The sequence below is a fragment of the Etheostoma spectabile genome, chromosome 22 (genome assembly GCF_008692095.1).
Source record: "Etheostoma spectabile isolate EspeVRDwgs_2016 chromosome 22, UIUC_Espe_1.0, whole genome shotgun sequence".
Lineage (NCBI taxonomy): Eukaryota > Metazoa > Chordata > Actinopteri > Perciformes > Percidae > Etheostoma > Etheostoma spectabile.
The window spans coordinates 21,969,304-21,991,638 of record NC_045754.1 but is presented as its reverse complement, the minus strand read 5'-3'; the positions used below and the strand labels follow the sequence as shown (position 1 = coordinate 21,991,638).

The following is a 22,335-nucleotide window of genomic DNA, read 5'->3' as shown; positions in this document are numbered from 1 at the left end:
TTCTAATGACTTTGGTGATTCTCTGACTTTTCCTGTTAAATTTTTTCAAAGAAAAGCTTGACATCTACTCGATAGATTGGCAAAAGATTTTGACATCACCAGTGTCAATTTACCTGCGAAACAAATTACATTCCCATCAGCCTAGTTGTACTTTGTGTGTAGTGCTAATTAGCTAATGTTAGCATGCTAACAGGCTAAACTAAGATCATGAACCTAGTGAATAATATCTGCTAAACCCCAGGATTTTATAATGCACATTGCATTTAATGCAATGTGTTATACAGTGAAGGAAAAAAGTTTTTAATCCCCTGCTTAATTTGTCCACTCACAAAGAACTGATCAGTCTATAATTTTAATGGTAGATTTATTTGAACAGTGATAGACAGAATAACAACAAGAAAAGCCAGAAAAAGCGCATGTCAAAAACGTTGACTGATTTGATTGAATGATTTGCATTTTATTGAGGGAAATAAGTAATTGACCCCCTCTCAATCAGAAAGATTTCTGGCTCCCAGGTGTCTTTTATACAGGTAACAAACTGAGATTAGGAGCACATTCTTAAAGGGAGTGCTCCCTTTAAAGACACCTTTCCACAGAAGCAATCATTCAATCATATTCCAAACTCTTCACCATGGTCAAGACCAAAGAACTCTCTAAGGATGTCAGGGACAAAATTGTAGAACTACACAAGTCTGGAATGGGCTGCAAGACCATTGCCAAGCAGCTTGGTGAGAAGGTGACAACAGTTGGTGAGATTTTTTGCAAATGGAAGAAACACAGAAAAACTGTCAATCTCCCTCGGCCTGGGGCTCCATGTAAGATCTCACCTCGTGGAATTGCAATGATCATGAGAACAGTGAGAATTTATCCCAGAACTACACGGGAGGATCTTGACAATGATCTCAAGGCAGCTGGGATCATAGTCATCAAGAAAACAAATGGTAACACACTACGCCGTGAAGGACTGAAATCCTACTGCGCCCACAAGATCCCCCTGCTCAAGAAAGCACATATACATGCCTGTCTGAAGTTGCCAATGAGCATCTGAATGATTCAGAGGACAACTGGGTGAAAGTGTTGTGGTCAGATGAGACCAAAATGGTACTCTTAACACTACTACTACTACTAATAATAATAATGTATACTTTATTAATCACACAAGGGAAAATTGCAATTTACACTCAGTTGTAATTACAACTCAACTCGCCAGCTCTGGAGGAGGAATGCTGCCTATGACCCCAAGAACACCATCCCCACTGTCAAACATAGAGGTGGAAACATTATGCTTTGGGGGTGTTTTTCTACTAAGGTGACAGGGCAACTTCACCGCATCAAAGGGACGATGGACGGGGCCATGTACCGTCAAATCTTTGGTGTGAACCTCTTTCCTTTAGCCAGGGCATTGAAAATGGGTCGTGGGTATTCCAGCATGACAATGACCCAAACACACGGCCAAGGCAACAAAGGAGTGGCTCAAGAAGAAGCACATTAAGGTCCTGGAGTGGCCTAGCCAGTCTCCAGAGCTTAATCCCATAGAAAATCTGTGGAAGGAGCTGAAGGTTCGACATGCTAAATGTCAGGATCGAAACCTTAATGAGGAGTGGGACAAAATCCCCCCTGAGATGTGTGCAAACCTGGTGGCCAAACACAAGAAACGTCTGACCTTGAATGCCAACAAGGGTTTTGCCACCAAGTACTCAAATATAAGTATTAAAATAAATAAGTATTCAAATAAATCGACCATTAAAATGATAGACTGATCATTTCTTTGTCTGTGGGCAAATGTACAAAATCAGCAGGGGATCCAATACTTTTTTCCCTCACTGCTCACTGTTTATAACGCACTATATGTATAGTTACAAGCACTCATAAATAATCATAACGCTTTATAACTATAATCATAACACATTATAAACCATTTTATAATGACTTATTAGGTCAAGTATCATAATACTGGACTTCTGGTTATGATGGCGTGGTGAGCGGCTCCTTTTGCTCTGTTGTTAATCCGGGAACAGATACTACTTAAATAATCCCAATTGGAAGAAAAGTATCACAATTTCAAACAGTGGTTGTAATACAAGTTAATATGCTCCCACCCGCAGCAAAATGTTAAACTCGCCAGCTCCCATGAGATCTGTGTCTATCTCCCAATGTTAATGAGAGCAAAAATATTTTGTGTATCCGCCCTTTCTTGCCTCATGCTACAGTTTTCATCAACTTTCTTTAAATTGGGCCACTAGTTTTTCTGTAACCAAAGGAAAACGTTTATGAATAATGAAAAAGAGCGTATTTCCCCTTTAACTAGTGTTGGTATTGCATTTTGATTGATGAAATGCCAAGCCAGTCCACAGAGTCAAAGATCTTTCACCATAAAAGATTTTCAGATGTTGTCAATGTTTTAAAGAATGTCGACAATACTTCAAGACCAAAGCTAACAAAAATGAAAGCACATGATCTGTTCCTGTTCTCCCAGCTATCACTCCTAAACATAGCTTTTTCGTTGTTTTTACAAGGTATGAACCTCGCCTGCCGAATCCTTTGAAGAATGAGAGTGAAGGAGACAAAGGAAGCTGTAGATCCACTGCCGTTAATGTGGCAAATGGTTCAAATTTAGGCTAGCATCATGATATGGAGAACACATGTGGCCGTTATCCTACTGTGTCAGAGCACTGGTTTGTGAGGGAGATATGATCAAACACCACTTGAGACTCTGCTAAGGCCTACACTGATGAGCCGGCTCCTCCGACAGCTGCATGAAACAGAGTACTGGCCGGCCTTCTATGAAGGGATGGGTTATTTACTACTCATATGGGTAGCTGATAGCAAGACATGCTCCATTTTTATGTTTGGTTAAAATAATCTGTTTAGGATGGTCCTGGCATCTTACAATTTCTTATGAAGCTTGGAACAGTAGACACGTCCTTGAATACACTTGATGAGAATTATATCTGTGGCACATTCAAACTAATGCAAAAAAGAAATAATATTTGATTGTTCACTTGCCAGGAGATTTTGGACTGGATCTTTCAGTGTCACATATCAAAGCCATGTAGCAGGTCTAGTATTACAGCAGTTCTAAGCCATGAGCTTCAGTTTTATCTGACTACCGATTTTTTCCCCCGTTCTCATGATCAAAACCATGTCAACAAGGTTTGTTATGCAACTGCATATGATATAGACTAAATATGGAAATTTAAAAACACCATTTCTGCATGCCATCTCAAAGCACCAACCCTAAGACTGGTATTTTAAGTGCTATAATTCTGTCAACATCCATCCACAGCTAGGATATTATGTGGATTTATGCATTGTGATGGGAATTTGAAAAAAGACAACAAGTATTTGGACACTAAATATAGGAGAAAAAAGTAAAATACAGTCATGGCAGAAACACACCGCGAATAGCCGTAAAGTGCCGTGAAGCGGAGCTATTTTCCTTTGGCGCCCATGTTATTCAATCTGTGCGGCCACACCGGATGCGATCAGGCGAAAAAGTCTTAAATTACATTTCCGGTCTTTTTACGTTATTTTTTTAAATTAGGGTAGGTCTTAAATTTTTAGGTGATACCTAGTAACATTAGAAATAGCTCCCCACAGAATTTGCTTATTTAAATATGGTTTGGTCGTTGGTCCAGACTCAGTCCAGCTCGTTCTTTTTTGTAATGTTTCGAATGGTTTTCCACAGGCCACCTGCTCTCACAAACAGGATTAAAGAAGTACACAAAACAAACAGGTGATGCTCAGCTAAAGACAGGCCAAGGTTTTTTTTAAGAAAAGACATAAAGCATTTATTTTTCTGATTGTTGATAGAATCTGGATAATTATGTATTTAGTACGGACCCACAATGGACAATAAGCTATAATACGTGAAGTATAGGAGGGGACTTTTAATTTAGTGACCGCATAGCTGGAGTTAACAATTTTCTTGACTTTTTGAGTTGTTGAATGGTAGATATAATGTAACGTGTAGACCATGTGTCCCCTAACCCTAACTATAGCCTACTCTGTGAGTGAGAAACACCAGAACAGCCTTAACAACTCCAACAAACTTGAAATTGATATTCAAATTCTTTTTAACAGTTTTATCTAATGTAACGTGTAACAGTTCATTGCCGTTGATTTGATTAATTTATGAGATTTTATATAGCTTTTTATATAGCCTATGATTGTTGTATGGAGTTCTAAAAATAAAAATATCCCTCAAACACAAAGCTCAACCCTAATGTGCATTTGTTTTCTTGTGGAAATGTATGAATTTTTCTCTGTTGAGATCCTTTAAAAGTTCTTAAAAAGCAAAACATTGGATTTTAAAAAGTGTGCAGCAAGGTTTGACCAGATATGCCCACTTTTAAATCTGTGTAGTCTTAATGTTTATTGTAAACATTTTGAGTGGTAATAAAACATAATCAGTTTTCTGCCCCATGTGTGTTGAGGGGCTTGAATTTAAATCAAAGAACAGAATTTCCCCTCTCAAAGTACTTGCTGACTTAGTAGTGTTGTTGCTACTAAGTGGCTAATCACTGCAGGTCTAAAATGATATGTGTGTGTATATAGCAACTGTCAAAACATATTGTGATTTGAAATGCTAACTTATTGTTAATTTCAGGTTTTCAGTGCTAGACATGTTATTTTTTTTTATCCAAGGGGCATTTTCTAATGCTTTCCGGGCTTGGCGCTGTTGTCAGAGCTCAGTGCTCTGTTAGCAGACATTTCTTACCATCAGTGTTTACCAACACAAAGCCTAACACTTACCAGGCTGTGGTTTAAACAAAACAACCCCAGCAGGAGTGGTATTATGGGGGAAACAACAGAGGGAGTAGCAGTGTGGGGGAACGGAGGGAGCTTTGAATCCTTCTCCCTTTTCTTTTTCATGTCTGCTCAATGTTGCTTAATGTAATTTTCTCCCCCCTCTCTTTCTTTTTGTCTCCCTTTTTTAATCATTCATGTTTGCCATTATTATTTCAGGGAGGCAACCAGACGGCCACTGTGCTCACTCTGTGCGCCATGATGGACTTTGATTTGATGCAGGAGACGTGCCAACTGGCCATCCGGGACGTAGGTGGCCTTGAAGTCCTCCTTAACTTGCTGGATACAGATGAAGTCAAATGCAAAGTGAGTAGCTGTGCCAAAGCTAGACCTGGTTGACATGTAGGCATAAACATTGCCGGTCGTGTGTGCCAGCCTGTGTTTCAGTTAGAGCAGCACCAGTGCTGAGTAGAGAGTATGCCTTTAAAAGACACGGGGTAGCAATTGTTCTCCAGTGTGTCCTAATGACTCGTTGGTTCTTTTTAACCTGATTTTATAATGGCTTTTTGTCCTGTCTGTTTTTAGTAGAAATGTGGTTAAATGTTTGGCTAGTAGATATTACTGTATGTACTCTTAGTACAGATAGAGACCTTGTGTTAGAATAGGCACAACCATTTCTTTTCCATCAGTTTTAAAATATCTTTCTAAGTATGAATGTTTATCTTGTGTGTTTTTAGATTGGATCTCTGAAAATCCTGAGAAAGATAAGTCACAATGTGCAAATTCGTCGAGCCATTGTTTACATGGGAGGCATGCAGAGCATTGTGAAGATACTGGACTCACCAGTCAAGGACCTCAAGGCCTTAGCTGCTGAGACCATCGCTAATGTGGCCAGGTTCCGCAGAGCCAGGAGAACCGTCAGGCAGTATGGCGGTATCAAAAAACTGGTGAGCATAAACACAGAACTATATAACTTCAGGTTCAGTGCAAAACGAACAGTCACTTAAAAAAGTCTCTGTAATGCCCATGTGAAGATCTGATTTTTTTGTATTAATGTCCTATAGGGGCAGATTTTCTATAAATTTACACACTTGTCTGTTTATGTGTGTGCCAGTTAATTTGTGATTAAGTACAAACGTTTTTGAACTAAACCGCAGACACCTTGGAACTTTTGGAAAAACAGGATGGTGGCTTATTGCGATTATCCACATACAGTATTACCGTTACTATTTTCTTTAAAGTGTAAAACACATATCCAGAGTTTACTGAACTACGTTTAACTGCACAGCAAATAAATTACCTATTCATGCCTGTTTCACACTGTATGTAATTGCCGGAAAGTGGCCCATCCATCCTTTTTTACCCAGTCTTTGAAACCAGCAGAGTGGGGGCTGTAGTAAAACAGATAGAATGTCCCCTACATCCTCTGACCTGCATTTAACTGTATTGCACTGTTTGTTGACAAAGGGACCTGTGATTAAAGCCTCCATTCCTTGTATATTTTACTCAGTCCCAAATCGGATGTTCTCATGTGCAAGTCACTCACGGAGGCAGATTAATTTCACGCTATGCTATGAGACCACCTTTGAACTGTGCTGTGTGTAATAGCTTTGCGTGCTTTGTCTCACTGGCCAGGAACTATGGATTAGAACATTGAATGATGGCCATAAACTGTCACACTGGGCTTTTCAGGCCTAACATCAACATCTATCCTGACAGTTTTCCACTCCTAGCATCTCTGGCTTTTTCATCCTTGCAGACCCAGTGGTAATAGAATTTTAATTACACCCTTAATCACAGCCAACAACTGGCTTTTCCCATCTGGAACCATCCATTATCACTCTAATCCTGCAAGCAAACTTTTCAGAGTCCTTGAATTTATGACAGGTTCACTGAGTGTGTGTAAATGTGTGTATGGACGTTTCCTGCCTAAACATGTGTGGTCTGGCTGCTTATTTGCACATAATTCAGTTCTATTCAATTTTATTTATAGTATCAATTCATAACAAGAGTTCTCTCAAGACACTTTACAGATCTAGACCACACTCCATAATTTCCAAGGACCCAACAGTTCTAGTAGTTCCCTCCAGAGCAAGCAACAGTGCGACAGTGGCGAGGAAAAACTCCTTTTTAGGAAGAAACCTCAGACAGACCCAGGCTCTTGGTAGGGGGTGTCTGACGACCGGTTGGGGTTAAAATGAAGAGTGGTAATAACAGTCACAATAAAGATAATGAAACAGTGACTAGAAATAGTAGTTGTGGCATAGCAGGACATGCAGGGCGTTACAGGGCACAGCAGGGCACAGCAGGACATAGCAGAGCGTAGCAGGGTGTAACAGGGCATAGCAGGGCGAGCATCAGGACCACGGCGACAGCTGCAACTAGGGCTGCACGATATGAGGAAAATGTCTAATTGTAGTAGTTCTTTGTAGTAGTTCATGGCATAGCAGGGCACTGTGCTGCATTACAAGGCACAGCAGGACGTAGCAGGGCACCGCAGAGCGTAGCAGGATGTAACATGGCATTGCAGAACGTGTAGCAGGACCATGGCGACAGCTCCAAACATAATTTTGGAGCCCCCCTGATCCAAGGAAACATGCTGGGCAAAAAAGAACATATGGACTCCGGGGAATGACTCCCCAGAGCTAGGTTAGTAACAAGCATTTCTGGGACTGGGATGCACACAAATGGAAAGATAGAGGAGAAAAGAGAGGAGCTCAGTGTGTCAAAGGAAGTCTCCCAGCTGTCTAAAACTATTACAGCATTCACACACAGTTTCATGTTTGTTTTATCCACATGTACGTCTGGGTCCCACATCTCTCTGCTCAGGTAAAGCTGCTGGACTGTGTCCCTAATTTAGCCAAGCTGACTGCAAACCAGGAGAAGGATGTAGAGGTGGCTCGCTGTGGTGCTCTGGCACTGTGGAGCTGCAGCAAGAGTACTAAGAACAAGGAGGCCATTCGTAAGGCTGGGGGTATCCCTCTGCTGGGACGCCTGCTCAAGTCTCCACATGAGAATATGCTTATTCCTGTGGTGGGCACCCTGCAGGAGTGTGCCTCAGAGGTGAGAGTCCACATGCTTTTCTGTGTTTTCTGTCATATTTACAATGTTATCAGGTTGGATTTAAATGTTGAACATGGCCGAAATGTTCAAGTAATGAAGTAAACATATTTTAAACAAATCCCTGTGAGCTAGAACTTTCAGATTTCTAACTGTTCTGAATGCGCCGATTTCAACAGTTTTTCTACTCTCGGCTAAGTGTTCCTTAACTCTAAGTAAGCCTTCTATGCCTCGATCTGCTCCAGATAGTCAGGACTGTAATGTTTTTTTTTTAAGCCACTGTGGTTCTAACATTGTGGTTAAATTCTCCCCAAATCTGGGTCACATTACTCCTGAAACATTTTTTGTTCATGTAGTATTTAAATGCCTTTATGTGCAATTTTTGATGGTAAAAAGTGCTGCTTTGTTCCACTACAATCTAACGTTAGCATACTGCTAACTATTAAGTAGCTACATGCTTAGACTTCGACTTCGACTTCGACTTCTCTTTATTAATCCTTTTGGGATGGGAATTCCAGCATCCGTTTTAGCAAGAAAAAAAGACATAAGTATAAAGATAAAAAACATATCAGTAATAACATAATAATAATAATAACAATAAGAACATTCGTCAATAAAAATACATAAAAAGATTTTAACCATAAATTATCAGTCAAAAGTGCTAACACAACATAGCTGTAATCTTGGCCAATGCTGGTCATTTCTGCCCAAATTCCGGCCCCTTTACTACTAGGACATGTCAGGTTGTGTAATATTTGGTTGAGAAACCTTTATGGGGATTAATCACAGTACAAAGTCCTGCTCCATTGCAGTAGCTCCAGCTTCAACTAGTGAAACACGGAGCAGAGGCTCCGGAGATTCCATGAAACACGCTGAGCAATCAGAGCAGACTGGGAGCTTGGGTACTCTGGTCCGCCTAACTTTATTTAAGTGCATCAACACTAAATTTAGGTGCACCCAAAGTTTTCCTTGCGTTGCCGTTACCGCCACAATCACAAGGTCACCTTTTCCATATAAATTCATATATATATATATATATATATATATATAATATATGTAAATTATTGTAAACAAGAATAAGTTGTAGGTAAATACTTGTTTTTATTTGAGGCACAATTATACTTATATAAAAATTTATTGAAAAAACTAAAACGTTTAAAGTGCTTCACTGAGCTGCCAAACTAAAACATTTTAAGCTAAATAGAAAGTGCTACTGTTTAAAAGTAATTCCCTGAACTGAGACCTAACATTTTTTCATAGCTCGAAGTCTTAAAGCGGATCCCCCCCCCTTGCTGTCGCATGCCCCTTACATGGCCAACACCTGTAATTTGGCCTTCTTCCTAAACCGGCTAAACCAGCTTGCCACACTCCCTAGCATCAAATTCCTTCCCAGATTGAAAATATACAGCTGCAACACATGTAAGTGAAAATTGTCTGAAATAAATAGCCTAGGATATAATTAAAAAATAATATGTATCTCTGAGAAAGCTCCTTCACTTGTTTTCAACAACAATAACAGATTGATTAAAAGAGAGAGAGGGCGCCCGGATAGCTCAGTTGGTAGATACAGTATATAGAGGTTTAGTCCTCCACGCAGTGGTCCCGGGTCAGACTCCGACCTCCGGCCCTTTCCTGCATGTCATTCTCCCCTCTCTCTCCCCTTAGATGTCTTCAGCTTTCCTATCAAAATAAAGGCCGAAAATGAAAAAAAAAAGAACTGGCCGCTGTGTCTCTCCATGTTGCAGGGGAGCCGTGTTTGAGTGAATGGGGGCGGGGCTGCGCAGAGAGTAAGAGGAGAGATACAAACACAGGCACGGCTTTACAGATGAAATGGGTCATGTAACGCAACATTAAACCGTACCGGTATAAATTACATTGCTTTGTTTATTGAGAGGCACCGGATGCGAGGACATTAGATGCACCGGTGCGAAAGATTTTAGTCACACCCTTACAAATTCTGCTCGTATTCTAGGTTTAGAGCCCTGATAAAGCATGTAAACATGTTTGAGTACAGACACAAAATGCAAGTATAATCCTGAAAATGCTGTATAGTAGTTGCCCTTTAATGTTGCTTAAGTTTTCAAGCCATGCACTGTGTAATCACCTACAATTTTGATTCTATAAGACACTAAAAATACAATGCATTGATAAATAAATAGTGTAAAGAATGTCTAATGATTTATTTAAGGATAAGGCTGTTGATTTTCAAACAATTGTATTGTCCACTCATTTAATGAAAGACCCAAAGCAACAATGAATTGATCCTACAACCCTCTCATTTAAACTATCCTAATGAGATTGCAGCTGGGTCTACAGATTACCAAAAATGATGCATACAGAATAAAAGAGATGCAAAAGTAAAAAAGTGTTTAACATAAAAATATACAAAATTATAAAATATTTAAGGGTGGAAAATAATGATAAAAGAAAGAAAGAAAAATACTTGATACATAAAATATAAAGTAGACATAATTGTTTGTGCATGTCAGTCAGTTCATGTGGTCTTTTAATTGTTGTGTCACTACAGGAAAGCTACAGGAGTGCCATTCAGACTGAGGACATGATCAAGTATTTGGTCAAAAACCTAAGCAGTGACAATGATGAGTTACAAATGCACTGTGCCAGTGCAATCTTCAAGGTACCTGTTTTCCAAACTTCTGCGTTTGTTCTACGCATAGTCTATGAAAAAATCAACATCAGAGGTGTCACGTGATCTAATAGCCGACTAGTTTGGCGAAGAGCGAGCTCCGTTTAGTACACTGCTGTTATTATGCTTTTGAAGATGTTTACCAGAGACATTTTTGCTCAGCCAGGATAAGAAACATTCTGGATGTTGAAAATACAAAAGTTAGCGCCCGGTGGACATTAATCAGCACATGCTCCGTGGTGGAGACGCGGCAGAAAGGAGTCAAAATGGCACTGCTGCTGTGAACGTGGCAGAAAAGCAACAGACTAACTTACTAGACAAGAACTAATTCTTGCAGGCTGACATACTATATGCATCTAATGTCAGGCATGATCAGGCATTTTTTATAGATTTGAAAAACTGTTACAAACTGTAGGGAACTACAATATTGTTCTAGGGGGCTATTTTAATTTGATAATGGATCCAGTTTTGGACTACAGAGGGCCCCCAGAGCCTCTCTCACATGACAGAGGATGTCTAAGATTTTAGGCTTGGTTGATATTTGGACAATTATAAACCCAGCTGGGAAAGACTATACATTTTTTTTGTCAGTGCACAAGACATATTTTAGTCATACTTTTTTAAAATGTTCAAATCACTGGCTCCCTCTGCTAAAGGATGTGTGATAGGAAATATCGTAATCTCTGACCATGCGCGGATGTGCCTAGACCTGCTGCCTCGAAGTGAGAGAAGGTACTCTTATAGGTGGCGCCTTAACTCCTCCCTTTAACAGGAGCCGTAAATATAGAATGGCTTAGGTAGCTAAAAGATTACTTGGCGATGAATTGGTCCTGAGTGTCGTCTTCATGGAAGGCCGTGATCCAGGGGCTGATTATACAAAATGCTTCATTTTGTAAGAGGAATAATTTAAAGCACTGTTAGAACTAGGGAGTAAAATCAAACACCCTGAAATGGAGATTAAGCGAAGAATGTCACAGGATGGCCTAAGAATTAAAACACCATTATAATAACCATATTCTATCTCAGAAGTTTGAATTCAATTTATTCAGGGCAAGACAAAATTATTTTGAACCAGGAGAGAAAATTACTCAATACATAATACGGAGGGAATCAGCTTCCACTATTTATTCAGTTAGATCCAATTCTGGCAATGTTATTACTGCAACTGTAGATATTAACAAGATTTTTGAAGAATCTTACACTGATATCTATAGGTCATTATCTACCTCTACTGATGAAGAAATATGTTCCTTCATAGAGCCACTATGGCTTCCTAAACTGACCGAAGAGCAAAGAAAACTCTAAAGGTTATTAATTCTCTACTTCATCCTGAATAGGTGGGGTTTATTTGCAGGCGGAGCTCGTCAGATAATATCAAGCATCTTAATAATATTTTATGGTCTGTAGCTGATAGACAATCCTCAATAGCTGTTATTCTCCTTGATGTCGAATAGGCATTTGACACGGTTGAATGTTAAAAAGTTTGGAAATGTATGGGGCCGGCAGCATTTTTATGAAGTGAATTAAGGTGCTGCATGATCACCCAGAGGAAACGGTGCAAACTGATTAATTTCTGAATATTTTGCTCTTAGAAGGGGAACTAGACAGGGCTCACCTCTTTCTCCTTTATTGTTTGGTTTAACCATAGAGCCTTTGGCAGCAGCCATAATGGGGAAGACTAACTTTCAAGGTGTTATGGTAAGAGTCGGTAAACGTATGCTTAATGCGGATAATATATTACTTTTTGTGTCCAAACCTAGCAGATCAATACCCTGTCAACTCGGGATCATTGACTCTTACACAAAATTTTCAGGTTATGGGCGTTACCCTTTAACAGCTCAGTGCCCCATAACAGCCTTCCAATCAGGTGCATTTCAGTGGCCAAAGCAAGGTATCATATATCTGGGTATCTTATTCCTTCCCTAGTTAAAAAACCTAGTTGAAGTTAATTTGGAACCATTATTTAATAAAATCTCTTGTGATGTTAATAGATTGGCAACTAATAGATGGGGTGTATGTTGCAAATTTTACGTTTTGTATGTTGTTAAAAAATAAATGTTGTTAATCACAAGAAAAAATCCACAGAATTGGAGAAATGGACACAGATAAACAGACCTTAGACCTCTTCTCTAGAGGATTCTATGTAGATCTTGACCCTCTCTTTTGCTTTTCAGTGTGCAGAAGACAAACAAACTTGTGACTTGGTGCGTAAGTACAGGGGTCTGCAGCTGCTGGTTTTACTGTTGAGCAAGTCAGACAACAAGCAGCTCCTGGCCGCTGCCACTGGAGCCATCTGGAAGTGTTCCATCAGTATGGAGAATGTGGCTAAGTATGCTGGGACTCAGGGTCTCACCTTATTACTTCTCATTAACACACAAATACTCTCACACACACATTAACACACACACACACACACACACACACACACACACTTACCTATACCAGGGATACAGAAACGCATTGCAGCCATATCTTTTGGGAAGTATGACTATGTGTTTGTTGTTAGTAGTAACAGATTAGTATGACTTTGAGAAATCAATCATTGGAACAACAATCTAATAAGCTTCAGTGTAAAATAACTTTTGGAAAAGATGTTTCCTAAGATAATGTGGTTAACAGCAGTGTTGAAGTACGTGAAAACAGAACACCAAAGGGGGTTCAACCGACTTGCGTGCATTATGGTCGTCATGCCAATATCACATATCTTACTTTAATGGAGGGCTTTTAGTCATTCACGACTAGCTTTGTCACTTTTTCCACTCATATGGTGTTGTCATATCTCCCTTTCCTTTACCATTGTTCCTGGTTGAAGTAATTAATTGTATATAATGTAAAGTTTTTGTAAGGATTCTATTTGCTCTGATCTTTTATGTGAGTATTTGCTGCTAGAATTCAGTCTTTTTCCATCGTTACAAAAGTCAATGTGCGGATTTTATAGACTTTAGTGATGTTTTAGTAAAGGACTGTTATTGACCCAAACGAATGCATACGGAAAGAATCAGCCTTGACATGCTGATTTTCTAATATTCAAAGAAGCAGGCTGACACAGAGTCCTTAATCATTTGTCATGTAAGGCCGTGGTTTATTTAAGTGTCATTTTGCCTGATTCTTTCGGCAGTGACATTTCTGGAATGGTTTTTGACTTGTACTTTAGTGTCAGATGAATTAGTAATATTCCCTCTAAAATAAATAATGCCCAGAGACCGTGCCCTGGCAGCCCCATGCATTTCCACTAACGTTCTCTTGAAAGAATGATTTAGTTGTATTTGTTTTCTTGTACAGTGTGAGGCCGGGGACATATTATATAACCCACATGCAGTAATTCAATACCATGGGAACATATTAATCAATTCAAAACCTTTTCTCCAGTATAGCATAAGAAACTGATAAGACATTGTCTTTTAATCATTTTTATGATAAAGAATATTTTTGAAGTTTAGCATTATCTGCATATGCCTTACTTCTGACTCAGAAATGCTGTATAGTTTGAATTGCAGTGGCATTCTAAAAATAACAAAAAGGAGCAGTAGCACTCACACCAATCTTTCTTCACTTCATATATCATAACTGACAGAATGATATCCTACATTTAAAGTCTAAGTTAAGTCCTTCCAACTGGAACTGAGTGTCTCCTGCCGCATCGAGTTAAGAGAGGATTCCTTCACATTCCTGTAAAGCAAGATGGATCAGATCAGATCACTGTCTATTTAACTGATGTGATGAAAGAAAATCATTTGGGGAAATATTATTTATTTAATTGATTATTATCATTTAATGAATAAAGATACTGGCATGGCTGTTACTCTTTAGACAGACAGTTTAGTTTTCATGGTACAAAATCAAGATTTTTCATATTAATTAACATAAATGTTCTTTTAAAAACAACACAATTGGCACGGATTGGGAACCCGATTGACTTCAGCTTGGCAGAATGATAAAATAAGTACACTGGCCAAGCTTAATACGCCAGTTCAGGCTCTCTGTCATATTTAATGACTTGTCACACTGTTGCTATGTAAAATACTTATATTACTACAGATAATAACAATAAAAGAAATAACTATACTGATGCCATTAATCACATTTATTGACACTTAATTTACAAACACTAAAAAAAACTTTTGGTTTCCTTCACTGTAAATTTAACATGTGATAAAGGTAAATTAGTAAGAGTGCAAAAATATGAATAGAGTTCTCATTTTGTGGTTTCTTTCCTGTGTGTGTTGTGTTTTATTTTGTTTTTGGACGATATGGGCAGTTGGGTGTGAGTGAAGGTTGTGCTTTGCCCACCCCTTAAGAGGAAACCAGCATTATGAAAAGTTTTTTAAAGCAACTGTTTTTTAATGCAGACTTCCATGTGTAAGTGGATCTGTTTATTCACACTCTCTCAGGCTTTTTTGAATCACTTAAAATGTCTAGGTCAGGCAAAAGCCTGGAATAAAGTGACCAAGTCATTACTGTCAAAAAGGAAGGCTGCTAATGGTAACAGGGTTTTAGGGGCATGCACTTATTTCAGAATGAATCATAGGTGAGTGGTGTACTGAATTGAAAATCATTTTAGAATATATTTTGCTACAGCAATAATAAGAGGCAGTGTTTTTTTCTTTTCTTTCACTAAGTAAATGATCAAATGAAACAGACCTTGTGGCCTGTTGCAAACATGATTTTTTTTGCTTTTATGTGAGTGATGATTTGTGTGGTCTGGACAGTATAGAGGTTGGGGGGACATCCACTTAAGACAAGTAGTAGCATGTGTTAGCCATTTTCCTGATTAATGAAGCATCAAAATGAGAGATGATTGATGCCCTGAAATACAATTACATTTATAACTTAAATGTGTTTGTTTAAAGACCCCAAAGTGTATGTTTTTCGTAGGACTATTACAGAGAGGGCTATACCTGGGCCAAGCTAATATGTACTATGAATACTGAGTACTAGGATGCCTTTGTTAAAGTCCTGATGGAAACACTGAAACAATATTTTGTGCAGATTTATGGACAAATCATTATGTGGTACCTTGAGCCCATATACTGAGGTGTTATGGACATACAACACTGCTGTAAAAAGCCTTAACAAAAGAGTGAGGGAATAACTTTGCAATGGAAAGTCACAACTGCCAAGTCCCAGACTATATTTGCCAGCGCAGTAATGTTTGGGGTCAAGATTGTGTGGTTCGCTTCCAATTACTGACTACCCCACCATCTTACCTCTGTTCCAGCCCTATGATGAGCACACCATAATTGCCCTCCAAATGATACTTCTCCTTCCCTCACAAAGGTTCTGTACTCACCAAAGTTAGTCACTGCTCTGTTGTTTCTTTCAAATGAAATAGGTGTCTGTTCAATTTCAGGTTGAACAAGCAACTCTCTCTCTCTCTTTTCATGGTCATTGCTAAGCATCTTCCGGTCCCTAAAATGTCTTACTTTCACTTGGGCCTTCCTTAAAACACTAGTAAAATCATAAAAGAATCATCAATCATAAAAATCGGCTGCACAGAAGCCCCACTGTGGTTCCATTGTGTCTTCTGACAGGCTCTAATAAGCTTCCTCTTGTGTGGAGTCCAGTGTTTGCAGTAGAAGCCGCTTCAGGCAGCCATGTGTAAATGCTACTCTTGCCATCACGTAATTACTTTGGCTGGGATTGGTTTAACAAAAATAGGCATGACTTACTGTTCATTTATCAAAAGTTATGTCTGTGATTACAAGATAATTCTACCGTAAGGCAAGGCAAGGCAGCTTTATTTGTATAGCACATTTCAGCAACAGGGCAATTCAAAGTGCTTTTCTGTAATGTTGACTGTAGTCAACTGCAGATGACACTTCAGTGATGGCATAGGAAAACCATTGTTTTTCTTGATGGTGAATTTTACTAAAGTTAACTTTGGCAGCTCTTCTGTTGATTAGCAGTGTTTTGAATTGCAAGAATAGGCTGTGTGTCGGTGGACCCTTACCAAAACCAAATGACCTTGGCCATCTACAATAGCTTATGGACCATGATGCCAGCAACCGTAACTGTGAATAAAAACGTTGTAGAACTTAACTGTACATCAGAGGTTTGTTGAGGTTTTTAGCAACCACATTATATCCCTTTTAAACGTTTACTGTAGTTTACTACTCTTTAGCATTGGAAAACAAGGCAAAATCTCAGGAAAAGAGGGGTGAGAGTTTCCAAGCCACAGCAAAGCTTTAGTTATGCAAAATACTTACAAGGGACAACTGTGAGCAGCCGTGGGAAAACTGCCTGTTCTGCAGGGTTACAGTAAGAGATCTGTGCCTATGTTGCTGAGGGCACTGTAGCTGCTAGTTGTCACTTAAGGCCCTTTCACACATGCCATCTATCCTTGAAATGTTCAGGAATGTTTCCTAAATGGGGCATGTGAGAATGAAGGCAGGCATTTGCTATCTCAAGACCAAGTTTTTCAGGAAGTTGCAGGTTTGGACCCAAATGCACAAGAGGAGACGATGAGGTAGAAGGACGAGTTCCAATGATTATAAAATATAATACTTAAAATATAATACTATAGATACTAGGATGAACTGACACCAGACAAAGGGAGCACACAGACTAAATACACAATGAGCTAAACACAAGACCATAAGACAGGGCCCAACATGAGTGGGCAGGGAAGTGGAATAAGGAGGTAAACACTGATTGGGCAACAAGACAACAAGGACTGGCAACACAAGAGCAGGCTATAGAGGCTAGACACAAAACAAGTTTACAAGGGAAGACATGCTGGGCAGGGCTACATAAGGTACACGCAGCGCAAGAAAAGAGAGACCATTACAGGGAAAATGCCGTTACGACTGTGTGAAAAATGAATGAAAGCAGTGACATTGCAGGGACAAGCACGAAAAGGGTTATGCCCCGTCTGACAAAAGATGCTTTCACGTGGAGCAAGCAGACGAGTCACAAGACTGTGCTGATGATATATTTCAGTCCACGACTTGTTTTAGATTACTTGTCTCGCAAACTTGTTTAATAACATATACATTACAGGAACATACGCACCTCACAAAAACATCTGTTTGTCCGCCAATTTCCCGACAATACCAAGAGAAATCTCCTGCTACATAAATCTTCTTCCTCTGTTAAGTTTTATGGCGGTTGGCATCCCTAAGTCTTGCATTACTGCCATCCACTATACCCAGCTTACCCAATCTATTACGACATACAGATGGCAGACGGAAATGTTCACGAATGTAATGCATGTGTGGTAAATAGCATTTTTAGCCATACAAATGGTGTTACTCTAGGGATGGCAGTCTGTTGGTCTGTCTGTAAGCTAGTCACAGTAAATTTAAAATGGCTGACTTCCTATTGGATTTAGGGTATGGCTCCAAGAAGCATTTTTTAAAGTCTTGACATGATAAATCGGACTACCAAAATTGAATTGATCAACGTTGAAGGTTGGGTGCATCTGCACGTTAGCACGGTCATTGTGAGCATTGTTGGGGGTGGCAGTAGCTCAGTCCGTGGGGAGTTGGGTTGGTAATGGAGGGTCGCCGGTTCAAGTCCCTGTACAGACCAAAGTACGATGTGTTGATTAGTGGCTGGAGAGATGCTAATTCACCTCCGGGGCACTGCCAAGTATTCTTGAGCAAGACACCGTACCCCCCAACCGCTCAGGGTGCAGGTCCAGCACTCCGACATCTCTCCATTTGTGCATGAATAGTGTGTGTGTATTTCAGGCCTGTGTGTAGTGATTACCAACAAAACTGAAAGTAAATTGTAATTTCCACACTGGGGATCAATAAACAGTATAAAATAAATAAATAAATGAGCATGCCGACGTTAGCCATTACCTCAAATAGGTTGTCCCTATGCACAGCCTCTCAGAGCTAAAAGCACGGCTATAGACCTTTTGTCATTCTTCTTCATTCATTTATCTCTATCAAAACAATGTAAAATGGTTAGTTAATATGATGACTGCCCCTCTTCTCCACCCTTTAAAGGTTTCAGGAGTACAACGCCTTGGAGACCCTGGTTGGCCTGCTGACTGATCAGCCTGAAGAAATTCTGGTAAATGTAGTGGGAGCCCTGGGAGAATTTGCCCTGATACCTGCTAACAAGGCCCATATCCGCAATTGTGGAGGCATCAAGTCGCTTGTTAACCTGCTCACTGGAACAAACCAGGCAAGTTCATTTTTCTTGTACGGCGTACAAGTTTTTATAAACCATGCTCCTACAGTAAATTGATTCACACATGCACTTTTTATTGTGTCATTTTACCAGGCACTGCTTGTGAATGTAACCAAGGCAGTTGGAGCCTGTGCTACAGATATGGAAAACATGGCGTAAGTCTCTATCTCTTCCAGGGCATCCAACCAGCTAACATGGTCTTTGTACAGTTTACACAAGACAAACAGCTCCTTACGAGGTGTCTCTTAAAATGTAATTAGTGGCTTGCTCACTGTCATTACTAAATTACTTCCAAAAACATATGCTTGGTCGTATATTTATGTCATATATCTTGACAGGGGAATGACACCAATTCCAGTTTCTAAACAGTATTTTTAACCTGTCATGGGCTGATGCTTAAATACATTTTTTCTTTTAATTTGTAATCATGCAGGTTCTTTTCTCTTTCATCCCTAGCTTAATGACAGATTTAAAAAGCTTTGTTTATTGTACCTGCTGTGTTAAATATGGTTGTGGTGTAATTCCCAGTGTTTTACTATAGCTTTGTGGTCACTGTCAGGACTTGAGCTGGTCAGGCAAACATACCTAAAGCCTACCAGGTCCAAGACTACATGGCTGGGAAAGCGCAGTGAACCACAGTCCAAAGCAGTCTTTGTTCTGTGTTCATTTAACCTCACCCTCAATACTGCAGAACATTGTGGAGCTTCCATCTGTGTCTCATTGCTTTTACAAGGCTGTTATGGACTACAAGACCCTTCTTAATTAGCACTGGACATAAATACAACTCAGTGTCTGAGTTTACATTGTTAGTTAGCTGTTAAGGCTACCATATGAGCCTATTACATTTGTTTGGAGAAAAGAAAACAAGGGCTTCAATAAAAACTGAAAAAAGCCACTAACTGTGGTAAACTTCACACAATAGGAGAAGTGTTTTACGTTGGTTCATCATGTTCTCAATGTTTTCTCACGTTATGTATATTTTGGCCAGACCTTGTAATTTTTCAGCCTTCACACTTAGCTGTAAACAGAAAGTTCTTATTTCAATGGCCGCTTGTATGTTGTGTATGTTTTGTGGTGATGGCTTATTTTGAGACACGTATGTGTACAGTAGTTTGCTGAGCAATGATCATAACTCACATTTGATTGTTTCCTGCTCCAACCCAACACGGTTTTTCAGATTCCCAGTAATTAGATGGTATTTGGCTAGCTGACAAATATGATGATGATGTATGCATGATACCAAACATTTAGCTACAACATTCTTGTCAGTTAACATGACTTCATTTTACCAACAGAAACATTTGCTTTAATACTACCTTCTGTTGATCAGTGCAATCATTCTCTCATCATGATTCTGACACAGGTCATCCATAACTACTGAAAGCACAAAACAAACACGGATCACTTTCAAGTTTTCCATGAAATACTCATATGTTTGTTTTCATTCTCAACCAGTAGGCAGTGTGTGGTTCATGACATAGCACTTCCTCCAATGAATCCTGTGTAGCTACAAGAGTGAACACACGTTGTTTAATGCCTCGAGGGTTTGTGGTCTCCTCCTCTAATCCATCACTGTCAGCTGCAACTTCATTGCTAATCTGTTTCATACCTGTTTCATGGAAAGACAGAGCTGTTTTGGCGGATAATATGATGCTTCACTTTTGTTTTTGGTCTGGATTTAAGAGGCCCTGCAGACTGGAATCTGATGTTATGATCCCTGTAGACTGATTTATGTGCAAACGGAAGACAGATGGCGCAGGGGACGTCCCTGATGAGTGTTCGCTCGTTGCCCGTAACGGAGATACTGTGATTAGAGAGTGTTTAAGTAATTATGACAGCATTCAATGTCGGCCTTGTTGGTGGAAGCACACATGGGGAACACGTTACATGTTATTTATATTAGACAACGGGTGCACTGTGGCGTAATTCTTTGGGTTCCCTGACCCTGACTGCAGTTTTGACTACAGTCATGTATACAACATGAAATACAGTTCATGCCGAAGTAAACTTTATTCAGATCCTATGAAATATAGAGCGACCTGTCTCTGGCTCTGTTTGATTTGGAAAGAGGTCCTCTTTTTGGCTTTGGTTGAAAAACAAGCCACCGACATAAAGTGTAAGTTTGTCTCAGTTTCTATTTATAAATCAATGTAAGAAGTACTATACACAGAGGTATGTGCGCCAAACTCTGGCCCTAGAAAATGCTGAGCTTTTCGACAGAGAGTGATTTGAGTGAGCAGACAGTGGGTGGGTTTCAGGCTTGGAGAGGAACTAAGAAGATGAACTTGTGATGTCAAGTCAATGCTGAAATCGATCAGCGCTTTGTTCATACTTAGCTGTAGTTGTGTTGAGCCTGCTGCTGGCCTCGCTGATACAGCCAGAGCTCTGAGAAACAAACATGATCAAATAAGTTACACTCTTAAATCGTTCAAGCAGAAAATTATGCTTAATGAAAGGTCTAAATGAAATTACAATGTAAAACTTTTTTTGGTTTTGCTTATTCTATCCTCTGTCTATTCCTTTCTCTTTTTTTCCTCCCTACTCACACTACTTTCTGTCTCTTTCTACGTACAGAATCATTGACCAGCTTGATGGAGTCCGCTTGATATGGTCCTTATTGAAAAACCCCAGTGCAAATGTTCAGTCCAGTGCTGCATGGGCTCTTTGTCCATGCATTAAGAATGCAAAGGTACAGTACAGTGAAGTACACTTGTTTTCTGCCTTTGTCCTGTGTCTGTGTGAGTGAAGCACATAAAAGGCACATAGATTGCCTCTAAATCGAAGAGGTCTGCAGAGTTTGTGTCATTTCAGAATGAATGGTTATCCTACTCACAAAACAGAAGCCTGCTTATATAACCACGCTTGTCTCCTAAGCTCTCCCTCTAACCTGCTGCTGCTGGGAGGTTAGCAGGGGCAGATATGTGTCAGAGAGGGCTTACATGAACCTTGGGCTAATATGAAGCAGAGAAGCCTCACTGGCACACTGGGATTGGTGAGATAGGAAGCCAGCAGGGAGAAAGACTGAGTAATATCCTGTGACATGGCTTCTGATGTCCCAGCTGAATATCCCTCAACATGCTACTAGTTACAGAGACACACAATCCACACAAAGAGTATATAGGGTACCAGACAGTTTCTGTGAACCCACTTTTCTAATGAAAACACTGCACAAATGCCTTGCAAAGAAACCCACAACATGACCATGAATACTACCTATAGAATTTTAGATAAAACTGCGCATAGAATAAAATAAAAAGTTGGAGGTCCATTTTCTTTTAAGAAAACTTTTCTTTAAAATAAAAAATATATATATATACATAAATCTGGGATATCTTCAGTACAGTGCTCAATATACTATTAAAATATTGTCTATGAAAGAAAAAATGGGGTACATGAAACCGCGGTTTTATGTATTTTGACCATGATGGTAACTGTTGTATTGTCCTGTAATAAACTGAGGTGCAGACAGGCTAATGAAATGTGTTACTAACTAATTAACTTGCACAAACTCACAAAGGGATAAAACCTTTTCAGAATTTGGGCATTTAATATTTTGCATATTGAAAATAAGGGAAGATTGACAGCTCTAAAGAGTACAGTGCTAAATCAGTGGAATACTGTTTTAAAACATGAACTCCTTTATGCCATCGTCACAGGCCTAGTCCTACTCGGCAGTGTTATCAGTCAACTCTAATTTCAGTTACGCATTAACAGGTCTTTGATCCCTGTGCACTTAT

The 22,335-nt window shown here is 39.5% G+C and overlaps 1 protein-coding gene across 2 annotated transcripts in view; it reads left to right on the top strand.

The window, feature by feature from the left end:
* Positions 1–22,335, top strand: part of odad2 (outer dynein arm docking complex subunit 2) — a 55,936-nt gene that overhangs the window by 25,054 nt on the left and 8,547 nt on the right. For both annotated transcript variants that reach the window (XM_032503573.1, XM_032503574.1), the window contains exons 12-19: positions 4,969–5,115; positions 5,487–5,696; positions 7,579–7,812; positions 10,337–10,447; positions 12,631–12,785; positions 18,412–18,592; positions 18,692–18,753; positions 21,173–21,287. In XM_032503573.1, coding sequence (XP_032359464.1) covers positions 4,969–5,115; positions 5,487–5,696; positions 7,579–7,812; positions 10,337–10,447; positions 12,631–12,785; positions 18,412–18,592; positions 18,692–18,753; positions 21,173–21,287 — 1,215 coding nt within the window. The remainder of the gene's footprint in view (positions 1–4,968; positions 5,116–5,486; positions 5,697–7,578; positions 7,813–10,336; positions 10,448–12,630; positions 12,786–18,411; positions 18,593–18,691; positions 18,754–21,172; positions 21,288–22,335) is intronic.